This window comes from Fistularia commersonii, chromosome 28 (genome assembly GCF_037954325.1).
Source record: "Fistularia commersonii isolate RoL2024-O1a breed Wild chromosome 28, RoL_Fcom_v1.0, whole genome shotgun sequence".
NCBI classification, from domain to species: Eukaryota; Metazoa; Chordata; class Actinopteri; order Syngnathiformes; family Fistulariidae; genus Fistularia; species Fistularia commersonii.
Window position 1 is genome coordinate 1,821,327 of NC_141311.1, and position 22,096 is coordinate 1,843,422.

General features: G+C 49.3%; 1 protein-coding gene across 3 annotated transcripts in view; it reads left to right on the plus strand.

Annotated features, from left to right (window-relative positions):
* Positions 1-22,096, plus strand: part of cep112 (centrosomal protein 112) — a 114,980-nt gene that overhangs the window by 84,452 nt on the left and 8,432 nt on the right. For all 3 annotated transcript variants that reach the window (XM_086176291.1, XM_086176293.1, XM_086176292.1), the window contains one exon: positions 13,283-13,372. In XM_086176291.1, the coding sequence (XP_086032417.1) occupies positions 13,283-13,372 (90 nt within the window). The remainder of the gene's footprint in view (positions 1-13,282; positions 13,373-22,096) is intronic.

Here is a 22,096-nt window from a genome sequence, read left to right on the forward strand (position 1 = left end):
TGCAGACGTCTTCAGACATCGCGGCCCACGGTGAGTCCCGTCCAACCTCACCTGTCGGCCTGCGCATCGCCATAGCAACCAGACGGCGCTCCCAGCAGATCCCCGACGCAGTCTGACGCGTCAATCAAACAGTGGCCCGTCATATATCGCTCTCCTTGAAAATATGAAGTTTGAAGTGTCTCTTGTCTGGATATCTCCATTAATTTAATTATTTACTTCTTATATATTTTTCATTTTGCACGGACTTCAGACGAAGGTCTGCTCTCTGCTCTCTCCGAGTGCACTTGTAGTTCATTTAAGTTTCGGGCGAGAACTCGGTGAATATTTCAACGCGTAGTTACCTATTCAAAACATAGTGTATTGTACAAAACACCACCGGAGAGTCCAAAACCTTGACAGTTGCATTTTGCACAGACGGCTTTTCATCACCGTTGTATATTAAAGAATCGATCACGGTCTAAGTTTCAAAGACGCCGTGAAAAATGCAAAACATTCGTGCATTCATTTATTAACTGTGCCCGTCGCGGTGGGCTCAGGGTCGCGGGGGGTCAGGAGCCCATCAAGGCGTTCGCCGTCTTCGTCTTGTGGGAATCCAACCGGCCGGGACCTTCTGGCTGCGAGGCAGAAACCGCCGCGACGCCCCGTTTCCAAACATAAAACAACATAAGACGTGCAATTGAAACGTTTCACGGTGAAACGGTGTGAGCGCAGCAGGCGGTCTTATCGCCGTTCGCGGCATGCGGCAGCGCAACACCGCCGGGGGCGTTAGGAGAACAGATCCTCGGGGAGCGGCCCATCCAAAGAGAGCGTGAGGATGTTTCCTCGTCAACCAGAATCACTGAAGGCGCCAGAGAATAACAACAACAACAACAACAACAGGAGCGGAATGACAAGTGCAGCAAGTCATCTTCAAATGGATTTTGGGTTTCCACGGCAGCGGGGTGACCCTGTGCCGAGAGAGACGGGGAAGGAAGAGTTGCTCTGTGAGCGTCTGAGATGTTAGTGCATCGAAAGGACGTTTCCGAGGAGGCTGGAAAAAGACCTGAGACGAATGGACGGTATTTTGCGGAGCATAAGGCGCACTGGATTATAAGGCGCAGGATCAGTGAACGGGTGTATTTTCATACAGCGCGCTGTAAGAACCACGATAAAACATACGCTCAGTTTAGTCCAATTTTATTCAACTCATTCACAAAAATACACACATTTCAAATCGTTCGTCTTCCCCATACACACAATAGTATAGTTATATTAAGATAAGACAAACTTTATTGATCCCCGTCTGGGAAATTCCTTTGTCACAGTTATGTCAAAAAATAAAGTAAAATGACTATAAATAGAGACAGAAGATATCGAGACATCCGCGAATAAATAGACAGCAGCGACAACATGAGGGATAATAATGGACAACGTAAAGGAACAGTGAGGGTGAAAAATCACGATATAAATAGAGTGACGACAGCAATGAATGAAATAAATTATCCAAAATAGGGAGGACGCCTGCGGACGTGGGAATGCGTGAGGCGGTGAGTTTGTGGAAGCAGCTCAGATGCACCTCAGGCCGGCTGGAGTTTGACGGCCGTAAAGGAGCGTCTGAAGCGTTCGGGTTTGTGGGTACATGCGTCGGGTACATGTTACTGTAAGGTAAGCGAACTACTGCTCTCTGATTGGTTGCTGGTTGGACACCTGAAGTTAGCGTGAGGTTGGAACGGCGTCGCATTGCAGCACGACGTCATCAGCTGTCTGATTGCAACCCGTAATTAAAGGTCAGGAAGCACAACAAGAATCCACATAAGGCGCACCGGATTATAAATCGAGGATTTTAAGTGCGCCTTGTAGTGCGAAAATGACGGTCTGTACGGTATGCTTTTGGTCCTCAGTTATTGTGAAAAAGCGCTCCGCTTTTATCGTCCGCCAGGGTGCGCTTGCATCAAGCGGGCGTTTATTTTAAAACGCGTCGGAAGGTTTACCCGATGCAGAAACACTGAACGATGTTGACGGGACTACAGATGGAAATTAGCTATGAGCTATAATCTGGTTCAAACATCTCTGCCTCTGTGCTTAATGTAATTGTACACTGTCTTAATAAACTTCTAAACAAACAAACAAACGTCTGCAGATCTGGTCCGAGGACTTGCCTCACCTTGGCGCTCCCTATCTGGGACGAACCGAAGCTTTCCTTTTATTATCGACAGCTTCATTATCGTGACCCCCCCCCCCACGGATTAGCCGCTTGCTAATGAGACGCCAATTAATGGCGTGTTTGTTTAGCGCACAGCGGACACGCGTGGGTCGGGGAAAAAGAAAACAGTTGGAGCTCAGAAGAAGAGGAAGGGGAGAGAAGATGAGATTTACGGAAAGGTGAAGCGTAGATGAACGGAAGGACGAGGGAGGAAACGGCGGCGAGCCGTCGGAGGCGGCGTGTCGCTCGCTGACATGGTTTCCACGCCGCTCACTTCAAAGGGCCTGGATTATGAGGAGAGCGAGGGGCTTCAGACAATGGGAGGGGAGGAAAATAACATCAAAGTTTGCAGAGTTGAATTGGGCTAATCCCAAAACAGTTGTTCTCAGCGCACGCCGCACTGGATACACTGTCCCTTTTTTTTTTCCACTGCCGTTTCTACCCTCCAATTTAGCTCCTTTTGTGGATCTGCAGCAGTTGGAATTTCTTCAAAACATACAGACCTTTGTGGATCAGAAGGGGTTTTTCTTACGGAGCTCATTAACCGACTGTGGGACGTTTCAGGTCACCACTATTTGTGTGTTTGAAACTACACTTGCCGGGCGTTTTTTTTTTTTTAATTTGTCGTTTTTTTGTGTCGCTTTGTGACTTGCATTTGATAAGAAAATAATCTTAATCTCAGAGATGGTGTCGCCAAATGTTGTGTGTCTGAGCGTCCAGACCCGCGAGCCCGGGGACGGCGTGGAGCGTAAACGACCTCCCTCTCGATGAAAGCTAAATCCAGTATTAACCTTTTTTATCCAGACTATTGAGTCCAGAATCAAAGCGTTTCTTGTCACATGTACAGTGTAGAAATGTGTTTCCCAGTAGAAATGAAATACTTACTTTACCTTAGACAGCTGACGCTGGTTCTTCTTGCACATGGAAAGTCCACCGCCCACTTAAATTGCGCTCATCCCCGACATGCACTTTGTGAGTTGCACACCAAGCGGCACTTAAATGTCTTATTGCAATGCTGCTGTTCTGTTGCACTGTTTTATATTCATATCTAGAATCATATTTATGATAATGTTGGCACCTAAATAGAAGCCGCACCGGCTAAAAAATAAGTTAAAAAATCTATGTGTTCATATATATATATACCACACTTGTCTATAAGCCACAGGTGTCCACGTTGTACCATGAGATATTTACATACCAACCCTTTTTTTTTAACTACAATTTCAAATACAAACTGGAAATGCTTTTTTTCCTGAACAGCGGCTGTAACACGGCTGATGGAAAAGATGAATAATAAATAAGACAAGGAAAAGTCCATCCATTTTCTATCCCCACTCTGTCCTCCCCCAGCCGATCTCTATCTTGGTCTTCCTCCTGCGCACTGAAACCGTTCAAGTTGTCTTTTGCCTCGGAATTCCACGATTATTTCATCGGTCCGATGTGATCAGACTAAATGCTTTGGCGGCCCAAAAAAATCCATAAATTAGCCGCATCATTGTTTAAGCCGCAGTGTTCAAAGCGTGTAAAGAAAGTAGCGGCTTATTGTCCGGAAATGACGGTATGTTGGATGCTATTCATATCCTTTATTTAAAACCATTATTTTCAGGTACTTAGGGTCAACAGTCCAGAGCAACGGAGAGTGCGGAAAAGAGGTGAAGAGACGGGTCCAAGCAGGTTGGAATGGGTGGAGAAAAGTGTCAGGGGTACGAAGAGATAGAAGACTTTCAGCCAGAATAAAAGGAAAGGTGTACAAGACAGTGGTGAGACCAGTGATGATGTTTGGACTAGAAACTGTTCCAATGACCAAAAGACAGCAGGCAGAACTAGAGGTTGCAGAGATGAAGATGTTGAGGTTCTCTTTGGGAGTGACCAGGATGGAGAGGATCAGGAATGAGTCTATCAGAGGGACGGCACATGTTAGATGTTTTGGAGAGAAGGTCAGAGAAGCCAGACTGAGATGGTTGGGTCATGGACAGAGAAGAGATAGTGAATATATTGGTAGACGGATGCTGGAATTGGAGCTGCCAGGCAAGAGGTCTCGAGGAAGACCAAAGAGAAGATTTATGGATGTCGTGAGAGAGGATATGAAGGTAGCTGGTGTGAGAGAGGAAGATACAGAGAATAGGGTTAGATGGAGAAAGTTGACTCGCTGTGGCGACACCTGACGGGAAAAGCCGAAAGAAGAAGAAGAAGAAGAAGAAGAATTTAAAACCATTATTTTGCGTAGCATAAGGTGCACCCCATTATAAGGCGCATGATAAAACATACAGTATATAAAGCCAAACAAAACAGTTTCGTCCAACTTTCTTCATCTCACTTTGTTCCCTCAGAAACTGTCTGGTCTTCTTTACTCGGTGCGGTCGGTCATCTTGCTTCCTCCACTTCCATGCCATTGATTCATTCATGTTTGAATTCTTTGCTCTTTTCCCATCATCTACTGCGTGACTGATACGACTGATGTCGCTTAACGGTTGCTGTTTTTTGGGGTCCTCATACACACAAATGTACAGTAATAATTTGCTGAAGCGCAGAACGTACTACGTACTGTTCTCTGATTGGCTTCTGGTTGCCACCTGAAGTTGGCGCGAGGTTGGAACCACGTTGAATTCCGGTTCTACATCATCCGTTATCTAGTTTCAACCCAAATTTAACCAAGGACTCGCTTTAACCCGTCGTCCCCGTGTCAGGTGGGAACGCTCCCACAATAATCGAGCTTGGTTGCATTTGGAGAGATGTTTGAGTGCAGTGTGTCACATAGAACTGGTTGGAGGTCAGGAAGCACAACTAGAATCCGTACATAAGGTGCACGGATGATTTTCCAGGAAATTTAATGGTCTTAAGTGCGCCTTATAGTGCGAAAAATACGTCAATTGTTTTTTTGTCTTCCTGAAAAACAGCGCCCTGATTGGGAGACGCTAACCCCCGAAAAGCGGATTATTTTTGGTATCACATCAACTTGACTGTAAACACATGGCCAAACATTGACCGCCAAGAGACGCCGAGGTTTTTATCACTGCTCCCGACTCTCCGCCGCTCCCTCGTGAATAATAACCGGAGTAAGGTCGTGGTTTAGGAGTACAAAGTGGGTCAGTTATGTGTAGGTTATCAAATATCTCTGGGCGCAAGCCGGCGTGCAGGACATGGGAAGGTTTAAGCGCTGGATCTGCTCGGCTCTTATCCAATAAGGAGCGGCGGTGCGACACGCATCAAAGTGTCGCCCAGCGCCGCACGCCGTTCGCGTTGTTTGCTTTTTCACGAGCGCGTCTTCACCCGGTAAACGACTCGGATGGATGGTAGTAAGAGTAATATTAATGTTTGTTGTAATTATGTGTTTTTAATGCTGCAAGCTAAAGCAGAGATTGTGCAAGAGTGTGTATGTATGTGTGTGTGCATTTGCTGAAATGTGAAGTTTCCAAATGTGACAGAACTCAAGCCCACATTACCCACCAAGTAACACACACACACACACACACACAGAGGCCTTTCCTACTTTTTCTCTCACAAACCCTACCTTTCACAGACTGTATCTTCGAACTGGTTTCTGTCTGAAACTCTGTCTTCACACACACACACACACACACACACACACACACACACATGCTCACCTCGCCTTGCCAAAAGGGAGAGGTGGCTGGTGAATAAACAATGGCACTCCGCCCATGGTGTCACCCGCCTGGGCTTTGATCAGCGCCGCTGTTCCTGCTCCACACAGCAGTGCTTCCTGTCTTTTTTGCCTGCTGAATGCTGCCATGTGTGAGCACACACACACACACACACACACACAGACAGACAGTCACATGTTTAAGATAGTGCTCATTTCTCATTCATATACATGGGCCTGCACACACACCCTCTCACTCTTCCATGTTTTTCCTCCCCTGGCCGAGTCTTTAACTTTCTGTCCCTGGAGCTCCTATGCTAACGTAGCTTTGAGTTAGCGCCCCGTCTGTATCTTACCGACGCCCCGTGTTTTCCCACGCAAACAAGGACTCGCACCTTCTGATCCGAGCCGGTCCGGAGCTCACATTTCAGTCCTCGTGTCAGGGAACGAGTCGTGTTGCGGCGGGTGACGTACGTTACATAATGCATGGGTGACCGGCGTCTGGCTCGGGGTGAGGACACTTTTATGAGGCGCGCCGCTTTTTGAAGACCAGACAGTATTTAGGTTGCACATTTCTTCATCAAATTTTGATGGAGTCCATGTGATGTGCTTTGCTTTTGTGAGTGGAGCCCAGTAACAAAGGACAGGGTTCCTCTGCACACACACACACACACACACACACACACACATCCAGGGGGCTAGTTGTAGCAGCTGCAGTTTGTCTGTAGTTCTGTAGTTATATATGCATTAGTTTCTGAGGGGGTTGAAAGGATGACTTTGCCTGTGGGTAGGAATGGTAGCAGTGGATCAAGAACAGGTGTGCTGGATACCCTCTGTTGCAGAGGCAAAGAGCTGCTTCGGTCATGCTGTGTGTGTGTGTGTGTGTGTGTGACCACACCTCCCGACATGTGTCGACGCTCCTGTCGTCAACCTTCTACGTCTCATCTATCATAACCTGCGACTAAAATAATGGCGTTTGGTTTGAGTAAGCAGGTAAATACTGACGTTTTGGTGAATAGTTACACTCCGTTGTGCAGATACACACTGAGGTTTGTTGCCTGCACACACTTCTCCTGTCCGGCAAACTGGGAAAGTGTCCATATATACGTGTGTGTAGGTAAAATATATGCATCTGCCTTCAGCTCGGGCACTTTAGCCAGTGAAGTGTGTGTGACCGCTGCATGAAATATTTGAAATGCTGTATATGATTCAGGAGTGACATTACGTAACCGAACGTGGGATAAATGCAACTAAATACATCCCCAAGTATGGTACTGCATGCTGCAGGATGTTAGGAGGGATGAACCGCTGAAATGTCTGGCTTGAGAAAGCTGCAGGTCTGTCACTTATAGCAGAAACAGTAGCGTGACTTCAGCGTGGACACATTACCTCAGGAGATAAATAGACGTTTGTGACTCTGGTGGCCAGACTGAGATGGTTGGGTCATATATTGAATCTATTGGTAGACGGATGCTGAAATTGGAGGTCGAGAGGAAGAGAAGACTGAAGTGAGAGAGGATATGAATAGATGGAGAAGGTGGATTCCCTGTGAAGACCCCTGAATGGAAAAGCCCAAAGGAGAAGAAGAATTTGTCACAGGGTTGCAGGACATGTATGACCGAGACAAAGTGATGACTGAGATGGTTTGGACACAAACACTCCTCTGTTCATGTCTAAACCATGGTGAAGATCTGGGTAGAAGGTTACTGAAGGTGGAGCTGCAAGGCAGAAGGTCTAGAGGAAGACCAAAGAGAAGATTTATGGATGTTGTTAGAGAGGATATGAAGTTAGTTGGTGTGAGAGAGGAGGATCCAGAGAATAGGGTTAGATGGAGAAGCTGGATTTGCTGGGAAGACCCCTGAAGGCAAAAGTCCAAAGGAAAAGAAGAATTTGTCACAGGGGTGCAGGACATGTATGACCAAGACAAAGTGATGACGGTGATGGCTTAAATATGGACACTCTGTTCATGTCTAAACCATGGTGAAGATCTGGGTAGAAGGTTACTGAAGGTGGAGCTGCAAGGCAGAAGGTCTAGAGGAAGACCAAAGAGAAGATTTATGGATGTCTTGAGCGAGGATATGAAGTTAGTTGGTGTGAGAGAGGAGGATCCAGAGAATAGGGTTAGATGGAGAAGGTGAAGAAGACCCCTGAAGGGAAAAGCCCAAAGCAAAAGAAGAAGAAGAGTCACGCACCTCTTGTCATTTAGAACAAGGCAGCCATTGGTGCTGACTCTTTGTAAAGTCCTCATGGGCTGGACAATTGGAAGTGTCAAGAGGAGCGTGTTTCTCATCAGGTCCAAGTCAGTCCACGAGTGCAGCTCCGTGTCAACATTGCCAAAGTTCGGAACGGAACGGAAACCACTGTCTTTACGTTCCCCTGCGCCGGGTTTAGCACAGGGAACCGTCGCTGCTCTTTGTTGCGAATGCGTCACCACGACAAATGTCAAATTGGCTTAAGCCGGTGAGCGAGCCGGGCGGCGAAAACAGCGGTAATCAGCCCGAGCACAGGATGGGACGCCCAGTCAAAAGAGAACAACCGGTGATTTTTTGTTTGTTTGTTTGTTTGTTTGTTTTTTCCCCGACGTTTGCGTCGTGTGCCGCAGAGCCGACGCGGCAGAATCCCCGCTCGACGATAAAGCTTAAACGTCCGTTCGTTTGCGTTTTGCGCTTCCTGTCAACGACAAAAACAAACCCCTCACGTTGTGATGCGGGTTGGTTAAATGGCTCGCTCTTCGCCGCCCTCGGACGTGCTTGGACACGCAGGCCTACGTCGGAGCGTTCGCCGTTCGCCGCCGGCTGATGGACGACCTCTGTGAGGGATCGACGGTGTTTTTTGATCGGCGAATCACAAGCGGCCGAGGCGGGAGGTGAGATAACATTCCAGGATGCCGAGAGGGATCGCGGGAACAGAAGCGCCTCGCGGTCGCGAATTCGGAAAACCCGAAACCTACCGCTTCGTATCCCGATGGAGTTCACAAGGCGCGAGCCGGGAAAGCTAAAACGATGAGCTAAACAGCTAAAGCTGCGCTAAGCGGCGCAAACCGAGGCGTAAGAGACGGTGACGACTATCGTAGCATCAGCCGGCGCTTTTGATTAGCAAACGTAAAAACACAGTAAAATAAAACGAAACGTTTATTTCATTGTTTTGTTTTTCTTTCCTCCGTGAAAGAAATGTTCAAGTCGTTCCAGGCTGCGGTTGTATTTTCGCTAAACTTAACATCCATGGAGTGTTGTGCCGTTTGATAAAGCGAATGCAAGAACATCGTCGCACACACACACACACACACACACACACACACGAGGCATATGGTGCATATTTCAGAGTTGTTTCCTATTCTCTTTCTACTGTAGCTCACAGCGGCTGAGAGGCAAAGGGAAGATGGAGCACAGTGTGTTCCCCTCGTGGGCACGGCTCCGTTGCAACATGTCTTCATTACCGCGGCAATTGTCTTACTATTTTCATCAGTAACAGGAAAAGCGTCCGTACGACGACGGCGGCGCACACGCGTGTGCGTCATAGCACGAGACGGCAGAGCTGTTCGGTTACGGAGTAGATTGGCGTCTTCGCCGCCTCCGACACGTGAATTCGTTACCGTGATGAGAAGTTTGGCTTCGCGGGGTTTTCTTTTTTTTCTCTCCTAAACACTGACCGGCAGTAAAGCAAAAGTTGCTCTTCACCCACGCCTCGGAGCGAGACCTCCCGTCCTCCTCCGGCCTCCCGTACATTCACTTCTTCACCTTTCGCACAGCCTTTTGATAAAAACCAAGATGGAAGAGTCTCTCTGGCCATCCGTCTCTCCTTGAGGTTCACACCTCCTTTATTATTTACTATCAGATAAGTAGACGTACATACAAATCGCCTTGTTGTACTAAAACCGCATGTGTGTGTGTGTGTGTGTGTGTGTGCAGTCAATATACTGTGCTTTTGTTTATGTATGTCTGTGCGCTTCATGCCCCCTTGTGTATGTATTTCGTCTTATCCGTGTGTGTGTGTGTGTGTGTGTGTGTGTGTGTCCTTGGCTGGAGGCAGTGCAGTGTGAGGTTTTTCTGCCGTCTGAAGTCGTCCAGCCTCAGTGTCATTAGAGGATCTCTTTAATCCAGACTTTGGGAGAAACTTCTGACAGCACGCTGCAAATAGAAGGCCTCGCCGCACATGAAGAGCAGCCCGGCTCCTAACAAAACACCAAGTTTAAAGAGGCCCCTGGCTTTTTCTCTCTTTTTTTCTCTCTTTTTTTTTTTTTCCCTTCCTCCCCCCGCGATTGCCTCCCCGTCTTTCTTCTTTGCTTTTTTTTTTCCCTGCCCTCTGTTGCTTTTACTTCACCCTGGGGAAACTCGCTCGCCTTATCTGCACAAGAGGACCACCCAGGAAAGATGATTCAGGCATCGGTGTGTTTGTGTGTGTGTGTGTGTGTGTGTGTTTTACGTGGAATCGCACATTCATTCGACGCTTTAGCACTCGCTCTTTTTTTTGAGGGGGGGGGGGGGGGGGGACTTTTGCTGTTAATATTAATGCATGCCCGGACCTGCACGAGCGCTGTGTTTGTTGGTGCTTGTGTCCACGTGCGCGTCGCTAATCCCGAGCCAAAGTTTGCAATGAAAGGCAAAAGCACATGAGTGATGGATGGGTGAAAGAGGCCTCGGTGGAGTTCAGCGCCGGCCCCCATCTTCCCTCTCACGTCCCTCCTCCTCCATATCTTTCTGTTCTTTCACTGTCATCTCCCCTGAACCGGCTCTTTTCTCCCTTCCCTGATTCTGTCACATTTCTTCCTTATCTTCCAGCGCTTTTCTGCTTCCCCTCCCTCCACCCCGCCTCGCCAAGGTTTACCTTCTTTTCCCCCCGCGAGGGACCGAGACCCCCCCCCCCCCCCCTCCCGGCGTAAAAGGCGATAAAGGCCGTATCGCCCCGAGCATCTAGACACGCTTAGCGCGCTCGCCGTACAACGGCGGACCCCGGTTGTGTGTTCCGGCGTCTTTTAAATCCCGCACGTGAACGCGTCATCGAGCCACGTCCGGGAGGGAAGGGGAGGCTAAAGCCACGACGCGTCCACATGCACTTCTGAACGCCGTGACCGTTTTGACCCTGCAGGATTGCACAGCGAGTCCGAACGTTTTGGTGTCTGGTGACGTGTTTAGGTTGGTTTTTTTTGATGTTGAGGCGAATGAGCCTCAGGCGGGCTCCGCAGGCTAATCGCTAATAGCTAATAGCTACCCGCGTTCTCCGGAGGTGGCGTTAGCGCTAGGATGCAGCGCCGGGTTTAGCATTTTCACCCGGATTGACAAAGTGAACCAACTCTGAGACTTTGTACTGGATCTGTGTCGGAGCCTCGGGGTTCGCCTCCATCGTCTGATGCAAACCCGGCGAGAGTGTGTGTGCGTGAAGGGCGGGTCGCTTTATTGTCATTTCATTTCTTTTAATCACTTTGTCAAACTCTTTCTGTTCAGCACGTATCAAACGCAAAGGACATTCGAGGTCATTTCGCTTCAAGCTTTTGCTTCATGTTATTGTTTCATCGGATCTTTTATCAGTTCACGCCGCTCCCTCGCCCTCGTCAACCCCCTCCCCGTTCGTCTATCTCGTCTGACAGCGGCGGCTCGGTATTCCCGCCACCTTTCTGACTCACGCCGCGCCTTTATGCATCATTAGAATCATCCTCTATGATTTAATTATCCAAACGACAAGAGTTGAACTCCTGCCCTCGGAGTTGTTTTGAACTCATTAAATACAGAACCCACATGAAAGGGAGGCTGGCGTCAGCGAAGAGGCAGCCGCTCCGTCTCGCTTCCCGGAAAGCCCGGTCTCGGAACGCCGCGTCACACTGCGGGGAATCGGGGTCGGTTCGGCGAGGTCGCGCCTGTCGCTCGGCGGCCGAACGTTTCCGTCTGAGAGCGCAGAAACAGATCGAGGTGACGATGCAGTGTGTCGGGGTGCGATGCTATCTCCCAAACTCAATATCTCGCCGCATTATTTATTGTTTTTAATAAACTCCGCCCGGCTTTGACAGTTTTGTTCGGCGGTCGACGAACCGACGGCGACGCGAGCGGAAAAGTCACAGGGCGTTGAACGAGAATGGAAGACTCAGAGCTTTCTAAGTGGGTTTAAGATGCCGGATACTCCAGCATCCTTTTCCTTTCGCGTGCTTAAAAACAACGCCGCATCCTCGCGGCGCCGTTTCAAGTCGCTCCTAATCCCGAAAACCTGCGAAAAGGACGTCGGCGGACGCTCAAAATAGTTTTCCATTTAAACCCGGCCTTTGATTCACCGGTAAACAAAATAGAGTGATGAAACGGAAAGCAAGGGCGATGTAGATGTGGGCAGCGACGGGACGGAGTCGTGACTGGCTGCAGAAAGACCTGATTAACAGGATCAACACGTCGGAATCCAGCTGCTTTTCATGCCGCCGAGCGAGAAGTGGCCCGAAGTCTGCGGATCTGTCAAATCCTTTAGGCTTAAATCAGCCACCGCGGATGATTTCCCCGCATCGGAGCAGCTCAGGTGCCGACTCGCGCCGCGATAACAAACGCGAGGCGGCGAAAACAAGCCGGATATGTTCTGACTCTTCCTTACGAACTCCCGGTCGTCGTCGCTTTCACGCGCTTTTCTGTCTCGGCTCACCCTTCATTTTAATCGTGCTTCTCGTGCAAACCAACCGCATTTCCCGACTATAAGCCGCCACTTTTTCACACGCCTTGAACGCGGAGCGGCTAATTTCAGGATGATAAATTGCAACTTTTGCATCAGCCGTGTTACAGGCACTGTTTGTCAAAAATTAATTCCAATACGTATTTGAGGACGTTACCGCCATGGATTTAATTCAAAGTGTAAATATCTCATGTTACAACGTGACAATTGCAGCCTTTATGCGCACATAGATTTATTTTTCCATTTTCAGCCGATGCGGCTTATATTCAGGTTTGCTCAATAGTCTGGAAAATCTGGTCATGAGAGATGCAGCGTCCACACGTGCACGTCTAACATCTGGATCTGCACCAGTCTTTCCGCTGCCGATGAAGGAAAAGACGCATTTATAGCATTTCTTTTTTCTTGATGTTTCCGCCCGTGTGTGTGTGTGTGTGTGTGTGTGTGTGTGTGTGTGTGTGTGGGGTTAATCTGCTCCGCTCTGAATCTCTCATATCGTCACCAGATAAAGATAAATAGCGATGGGAATAAGGAACGCTCTAGAAAGTTTGCTAATTCCCAGCGCCAGCGGCTGCCCTGTCATCCATCCCAAAATGACTTTGCTTGTGTCGCTTAATGAGTCCGGCTTTCCTTTAATTACTGTCACAACTCCATTATTAGCCTTTTAGCCGCCGCCGCCGACCCCTTCCTTTCCCACCTTTTCCCCAAGTTTTGATTGCGCTACTTTCTTTCTTAAAGGCACTTTTCGGATCATCCCGAGTCGATTAGAGAATCACTGCGGGTTCCGAGTTATCCCTCCCGCCCCCCTGAAAAAGTCACTTTTCGTTTTCCATCAGGCGTCTGACTCTGTTCCCCCCCCACAGGCTCTGCAGGAGAAGGTGGACGGTCTGCAGAGGCAGCTGCATTCCTCCGAGAAGAAGCTCCTCAACAAAGAGCTGGAGCGCGAAGAAAAGGTAACCGGGCCCTCGTTTTCTCCGCGTCTTTTCCTGGTCGGGCTCGAACAAGGGAGGCCGGCTGACGTAAGCCGGCTTGTTTTCTTCTCGCCGGTGTTGTTGCATCACACGCGCTGCCCAGCAGAACGGCCGCCATCAGCCTGTCCGTCGCTCTCCTCTCATTTATTGCCAAACAAACCCTTCAATCGCATCCTTTTTCCTTTCCCGGTTACTTTGAATCCTTTAAAAACATGCAAATGGCAGATTCGGCAAATGGCACGTCCGTCTCCTTCCCCCTTCTGACAAAAAAAGAAAACAAATAGAAATGCGCTCTTCCCTTTCATTCCAGCTCCGAGCCAAAGATGTGCCCTCTCGTACATTTCCAGAATTCCTTGAGATCTGTCTCGAAGAGGCAGCGCCTCGGGCGAGGAATGCCGGCACTCGCGCACATTCTCCCCGTGGCTCCGCTCGATGCCCTGTAATCAGGCTGCGTTTTGACCTTGACACACACTGAGAAGAAAGCGCTAATGACGGCGCTCACACAGGAGGCCGGCCTCGCTCTTTGTAGCCTGGAATGTAAACGCGGTCCGTTGGTTCCTTCTCCGACCCGCCCCCTGACCTTTGTACACACTTCACACACTCGTCACACTCCCCGACGTCCGCCTGACATGAAATTGCCGTGTGTTTTTTTTTTTTTTTTTTTCAGATCGTTTACCGTATTTTCCGCACCTGAATAGAAGCCGCGGCGGCTAAAAGTAAACAAAAAATGTCCGTGTACATACACTGCTCCAAAAAATAAAGGGAACACTTAAAAAACACATCCTAGATCTAAATGAATGAAATATTCTTATGAAATACTTTGCTCTTTACACAGCTGAATGTGCTGACAACAAAATCACACAAAAATGATCAATGGAAATCAACTGTATCAACCCATGGAGGTCTGGATTAGGAAATTAAAGTGTAAAAACAAACTCCAGGCTGATCCAACTTTGATGTAATGTCCTTTAAACAAGTCAAAATGAATCTGTGTTGCTTCCTGAGTGGACACTATGATTTCACACAAGTGTGATTGACTTGGAGTTACATTGTGTTGTTCAAGTGTTCCCTTTATTTTTTGGAGCTGCTGGTGTCCACATTGTGACACACATTCTGGTAACATCCACAAATACGTGCTGGAAATGCTTATTTCTGAACAGCGGCGGTAACACGGCTGATGAAAAAGATGAATAATAAATAAACTTTGTCCTCCTCCAGCTGATCGCTATCTCAGTCGTCCTCTTGCGCGCTAAAACCGTTAAAGTCGAAATTGAACGGCTTCGGAATTTCACGCCGGTTTCATCGGACCAGAAATTTAGAAAATCCAGAAATTTAGCCGCATCGTTGTTTTAGCCGCAAAGCGTGGGGGGGAAAAAAAAAAGTAAAGTCCGGAAATGACGGACCGACTTTGTCACGTGAGTCAGCAAGATCACCTCCAAGCTCAAGTCATTTAGAGAAGTTGCTAATCCAGTACGCAGTCGCTAGCGCTGCAGCTCACTGAAGGAACATCCAGGCTTCCTTCCTCCACTTCTGCAACTTCTCTGGTCTCCACCCACAGACCAAAAGGAGGTTCATTGAATTGAGCTAAATCGTCCATAAGCGTAACACACACACACACACACACACACACACACTCACACTGGGTCGGTGTCAGCTGACTTTCCATTCCATCCGGCCCGTGCAGGATCAGGCACATCGGTGAGGATGCTCACCTTAGATTGACCTCAGGTTCTTCTGCTGTCACCTGCTTGACAGCCATTGAGCCAGACCGGTGTGTGTGTGTGTGTGTGTGTGTGTGTGTGTGTGTGTGTGTGTGTGTGTGTGCTCGTGTTAGCAGTGCAGAATACAATAACATCCACTCACAATTTTAGATTCTGAGGGTAAATGCATGCTAATGCTAAAACTGTGATACTGGGAATAAAATAACAGTAACTACGTCTTAATGTAAAATGCTAAATTTTGCTCCTTCAGATCCAAAATGTTACTTATGCTCTCCCATCTTTCTTGAAACAACCTTCCATCTGCATCGACTTTTCTCTTCCCGGACATTTAGGGATCATTTGTATTTCTCAATGCTACTTGTTGAAAATGTGGAAACGCTGCGATCTAACGGCATGATGCCGTCACATGATCGGCATGAATTGCAGGAAATGTAGTTTCTGGTCAAAACGTATTTATTTTAAGACAATCAGATCTTTTCAGACCTTCTCGCCGGCCACATGGAATGACGTGGCGGGCCACATTTGGCCCGCGGGCCTTGAGTTTGACAATTGTGCTCAATAGAAATACACAAGAAAGCATCCATCTGAGCTTTTTGAGCGTCCTGATACAAAGGCAGTTGGTATTCAAGCCATAAAGACTTTGTCTTTCTTTCTGGAGGCGAGAAATCCAGCACAAAGGGCTTTAACTCCCTCTCAAACTGACAGATTGACTTTCTTTAGGGGGAAGAAAAGCAAAAAAAAAAAAAAAAAAAAACTTTTTATTGGGATTAAATTGTATGAAAGAAATATGAATTTCCTCAGCAGATACACAGAAACCTCCCATCCCGGTGAAACGTTCGAGGTCACGCCAAGGAAAGCGAAAGAGCGCCGCCGTTTCTATGGTTACCTCGGCGGCGAGGAGCACGTGATGAAGGCCGAGAAGCTCAGACGGCAGATATTAGCTTGCAGGCTAACACTGCAAACCAGAGTTGACTGGACGCGCAGGAGGTGGCTTCTCCTCAGCGTTTTGCTTTGGTTTGGCATCCAGGTATTTGGGCGTGGATCACATCAAAGAACCTCGCCTCGTATCTCTGATTTTGTGCACGTGCGCCGCCATCGCACGAGAAGTCGTCGTGCATTTGTGCACTGATATGTATGGGTAGATGTTTGTCCCTCATGAAAGCCGCCTTCAGACGGAGAAGCTCTTAGACGGGCCGTCAAACTCATTTTCACCGAAGGTCACATCAGCGTAATGGTTGCCATGGAACGCCATTTTTAAAAGTGTGTGTCCAGTCAGGACACAATTTCTCACGTGCACTGCTTTGAAAAGCCGCCGGCTTTTTTCTTCAGCCACAATCAAGCTAGCTTTCATCGCCGCTGCGTTTTTGACATTTTTTTCGTGAACATTCTGCTGCCATCGTATTTTTCCTTTTAATTCTCGGACAATTTGTTGTTTTTACGGAAAGCTAACTTTAGCATACTTAGCTCCTTGTTTGGTGTCAAAATGCAAATGTAGATTGTGCTCTTTGACAACCGACACAAAATAACATACCGCTTTTTCTCCTTGGAGCACAAAAATGTATTGGCCTTCCATCTGCATCAACTTTTTCTCTTTCTGGACATTTAGGGATCAATTGTATTCCTCAATTCCACTTGTTGAAAATGTGGACTCGCTGCGATCTAACGGCGGGATGCCGTCACATGATCGGCAGGAATAGTGGGAAATGTAGTTTCTGGTCAATGCACGTGTTTGACTTATTTATCTTAAGACAGTCAGACCTTTTAAGATGTTCCAGCGGGCCACATTTGGCCCGCGGGCCTTGAGTTTGACACGTATGCTCCAAGACGAGTCCAGCCGGAATCGGCCTCCTCCAGGGGGAAGCTTGTATACGTGCATTCCCTCAGGCGGTGAGGACCACGGGAGGGAGCAGGGTGACGTGCACCTTCAGCTCCTCGCTCAAAAACAAACCACCCAAGAAGAAGAAGAAGACGAGGAGGCGGAAGCCGCCGCATCATTCATGGAATAATAATCGTGGACTATCAGATGGTTGAAGTGTGTTTATCTTTATCTGAAGAGTCCTGTTAGCTGTTAGCTAACCCTGCACTTATCCTGGCCAAAATGTAGATGTTCCTCTGCGAGTCCCGGAAACCCCTCGGAGGAGCAGCGGGCCAGAAGAGCTCGGACCCTCTCGTACCTACGACTTCCTCTGGAGGCCTAAAAAGACCCTGCCTCGCAGTAGAAGCCTGGATGGCTCCAGGAGCTGGAGGTCTCCAGCTTCTGAAAGGGTTCTGGGAGCTGCAAAAACATCCTACAGCGCAAAAGAGGCCGAAGTTTTTGGTGTAGTTTATTTAGCGAGATGTTTCCCCGTAATCCGATCCATCGGACGCCTCACAGATGTTGCCGGTGAAAGGAGCAGCAGCTGACGGGGAATCCGGGATCTACAAATGTAGGTCGGACCTCGGTAAATGTCAGCGTGTCCTCACAGAACAAGGAGGGTTCTTCATGCCGACAGGAACACCACCTTCTGAGAGCGATACGACTTTTAGCATCGATGAAGCCGTCGTGAAAAGCCTGAACCTCAATCCGCCACAGATTTTCAGATTCGTTCGCTGTGATCGCTTTCTGGCTGCGAGTCCGGCGGCGGAGGAGCCGCCATCTTGGCTTCCCCCTAAAGTCCAGATACTGGCGACCGTTTGTCCGTCTCATTCCCGCTCGGTCTGTTGGTACGAAGAAGGAAACGTTGGTCTTCAATGGAGACGCCGTCAAACGACAGAGGAGGAAGCGCTGTCACACTGTCGGCTGTCCAAAGAACAGCTTTATTAAAACTGTTTCACTAAAAACAGTGCCAAATACAGTTCCATAACCAATAAATCAAAAATTGATGAATCATCCCGACAGGAGACGCGTGAACCCGGAATCCGACCGCCATTTGCAAAGGGACGCGTCGCCCCACCACCCTTTCTGCAAGCATAGCTTGAAGGTGTGTGTAGAAACGTGTGATTGGTGTGTAAAGTGCTCCGGAGGCGGTCGGTTTATCGTCCGTCCGGATCTCCGAACAAAAACGCGAGTCGTGTTTCCGTGTTTATGGCTCCTTATCTCGTTCCGGCCGCCGTCGGAAGCCTTTTCCTCCCCGATCGCCGTCGTCACTCCCATTTGTCCCGACTTCACCTCCGTTCCGTTTTTTGCCGTTCGGCGTCTCTCCACGCCCTTCGCCCGACCGCCATGTGGGAAACCAGGGTCGCTTCGAGGTGACGAGGATCTAAATGGCAATTTGAACGCCGCTAATCACGCTAAAAGGTCTGCGGGTGCGGGTTGTTCCCCCCCGAACCTCCACCCCCGCGTCGTGTTTTCGTAGAGACGCGTTACATCAGCGGCTGCCGATCCATCCCCCAGTTCCGACGACTTCGGCGAGATCAGAAAGCACTTTTAATCTACCCCCTTTTTCTTCTTTTACTTTCTGATACGCCGTCTCTCCTTTCCTTTCTGGCAGCCGTGAGCTTTTGATTTCAAATCGCTCCTCGGTGAACTCTGCGTTTTCCAACTCGGCGGATGAGGAGATGCAAACTTTGCGCGTGGCGTGATTTTTGATGTACCCTCCTTGATCCTGACAAGTTTTTTTGTCACTTTGGAGCAGGCGGAGTGGAGCGCATCAAAAAAAATATCTTCCCGGCAACGACTCCCACCCCGGCCCGCCCCTCCCACACACGCCTGTGCACACACACCCACGCATCATTAGCATACTTCAACCTTCCCAATGATGACAAACGTTATTTGAAATCTGAAAGTGTTGAGGGCTTGTTCCTTTCTGCTGGCAGCTGTCAGGAAGCCGCCGTGTGACGGCACCGAGCACCGGGGAAAGTCTCAACCGCAATCTAAAGACTATATATAGATGAAATGTTGTCATTTTAAGATTACCGGAAGGGGCGGGGGGTGGGGGGGCGCTTGTTGGGAGTCTTCAAAACCAGACAATCACACTTCATCAGAAACAAGTCTCTTTTTATTTTTTTTTTCAAGCCGCCGAGATAAAAACCCTCATTTTTCTTCAGAAAGACAAAGTCCCTGTTCGAACGCTTTGCCAAATAGTGCTACCCTTCTTCTTCTTCTGCTTCTTCTTCTTCTTCGGACCCGGCGCCGGCGAAACATCTGTCTCGGCGGCGAGGAGGCTTCCTCGCGTACCTGTCGCGTTCGTTTCCTTCTTCCAGCTCCGGCGGTCCGACGGCCCGCGGCGCCGTTCAGCAACGACGGCATTGTAAAAGAAAGGCGCCTTATAGCGTCCAAGGCCGCGAGAGGACGGGATGGCGAAGGTGAAGCTTCGCTGCGGTCGCTCTCACACCAGCCCTTTGTTTCCAATCATACGAATACGACCCCGAGACTTTGAGCTTTGAGTCGACGCCGGCGCCTCAAAGGTGCCGCTGTTGCGACGGCGCTCAGCGCTCGACCTCGCTCCGCGGTTTTGGGTCAGTGATGTTCTGACGCGGCGGCGGTCAGCTGTTAACGCCGTCTTGTGACTACGTTGAGATGACATCTTTCATACATGGAGCCTCTGGAGGACCTCCTGGCCAACGACTTGAAGACGAAAATGTCCCGTCAGGAGACTTTTTATGACAGCAATGGAGCAAAGTGGGAATGACTTGATAAAGTCAGTGTGACTAAAAGACGGAGGCTGGAGAGCTTCACGAGTGGACTACCGGGAACAAGGGTGTTTGTGAAGATCGGGGTTTCTTTGGAAAGGGAGGCCAATCTGCCAGATCGATGACCGCAGAGCGGCTGTTAAAACAAAAAGCCGTTTCCCGACCGCGTTTGCGATAACTTGATTTTCGTCCGAACGCGCCGAGATAACATCTGCAGCTGCGGGACGCTCCGCCTTCTGACGTTCACGCACTCGCTCATTCAGCGAGGCGTCACGACCACGTCACGCCTCCTCCGCGATCTTCTCGCCGGTTATTCACAGATCAGCACGTCGACATTTCCTGGGCGCCGCATTTAAACCGGTCAAATGTGAAGGCTGGAAGAACCCTACCGACGACATTGAGAAGCTACGTCGCTATCGGAGAGCTAAGTGGGAGACGCAGGAACCTCCTCAGATCAGAAAGATGCCAGAGCTGCCTGAGAGACGCGTTCAACGCAAACAACGTCGCAGGGTTGTTTATTTGATTTATAAATGATAAGGACGGGTAGTCGTTCAATGCGAGACCGGCTACGTTTCCTTGGAAGAACGAAAACGTGGGATATTAGCGTCGCCGCCTTCGAGACGCCGTCGCTCGCTGGTCGGCTTGAAGTGAGTGGCGCCGTTGTGTTTTAATTCAAGACAAATGTAAGGCGCTTCCAGTTCCCCCTTGACCGCTAGCTAGACCCTGGCAGTCGCCCGGGACGCCGAAATCCAGACCTTTGTCTGCAGTGAAGGACACATGAAAACAAAACAAACTCTGGGTCAATATCGAGTCGTACTCCTCTTCCTTGGAGTTCAACTCAGAGAAGGTTCTAGGTTGGCCGTTCGAATCCTGGCTCCTCATAATAACGTTACACATATGCATATGCACAGGTTTCAAACAAGCTCGAAAAAGTAAATTAAATAAAAGTGACGGAGCGGCTGGTGTCAGATGGAAAGCGGCGCTCGAAGCAGACGTGTTTTGAACGGGTAAACGCATCTCGCGTGTCAAAACTAATTGACTCTGGAAGTTAGCGTTAGCCCGTTATGCTAATGCTAAAGCTTTAGTCAGTCGCTTCCGGCACCTTTGCCCCCCCCCCCAGAACCCAGTTGCTGTTGAGCGTCCCGGGCGGCAGCCGCCTCGCCGCCGTGAGGCTGAGCGAACGCCGCCGCCGCCGCAGGAGGAGATTGTAATTTGGGCCGAGCGGATCCGTTGCCGCCGTACATGAGCTGAGAGTGCAGACTCAGGAGCTGAGCTTCTCTAGAATTTAGACTTCTTTTCAGAAGGGTTGGTAAGAGACGTGTTTACTCAGCCATTGTTTATTGCTTCGGTCTGAGGTAGCCGAGTGTGTTTTGTCTTGGCTCGCCATGTTGTTATGACTACAGAAGCTCCTATAGATAGAGATAGACCTTTTTAAAAGCGGCTCTCTGGTAAACTTCGCCTCATTTTTTAACTCCTGGACGTTTAAATTAGAGCTTCCCAAAACTTCCTTTCGCCACTTGTTCGAAAGGGTCGCTCTCAAATTATCCCCGGCTTCAGAAAGGGACACGTTCGCGCAAAGTCTCGGGACCTCGACCCGATACGATTGGCCCTAAACGAAGAGGGGAGGAGCCTGGAAAAAAAAGATCGTCAAAGTTGCGGCGGGCTAATCTCCTGCACGCTGTGCCGAGACAAAGTGAGCCGCTTTCTGCAGGAATCGTTTCTAGCAGCGCTTTGAAGTGCTTCCCAATCCCTCGCTTTGTGCCCACGAAGATTAATTAGCAAAGCCAGAACAATCAGTTCATTCCACAACAGGAAAATTATTTTAGGAAAACCAATCTTTTTTCCCTCCCGCTCACCTCCTCGTGGACTCGTGCGCGGTCGGAAACTCCGGGAGGATCCGAACGCGCTCACGCTTTGCTTTGGTGGCACCTTGAGAGCGACAGGCCGGACCTGGAGCTCCAGCTGGGAGTTCGCAGCTTCTGCCGATCGTCGCCAAATGCTTTGAATGCCTTTGGAAAACCTCTGTGGTCGTGCCTTTGTGTGTGTGTGTGTGTGTGTGTGTGTGTGTGTGCGTCTCCATTCATGTGTGTTTGCGGTGGAACCGAGGGGATCGCACCGACCAAACCTTTTTTCAACTTCCATGTAATCAGACTCTGGTTTAGCGGAGTGTAATTTTGCCTCAGACAGACTTCCTCCCGCCGAGGTAGCTCGCCCAGCTGCGACCCGAGCCGCCGCCACCGCCGCCGCCGCCGCCGTCTTTCAGATCTCCTGTCGGATCCGGCCGCCAGCAGGGGGCGCTGCTTCGGGAGCGCCGACCCCCTGCAGGGACGAGAAGAGAGAAACGGTGCAATTAATCGAGCAAGACGTTGTCGGC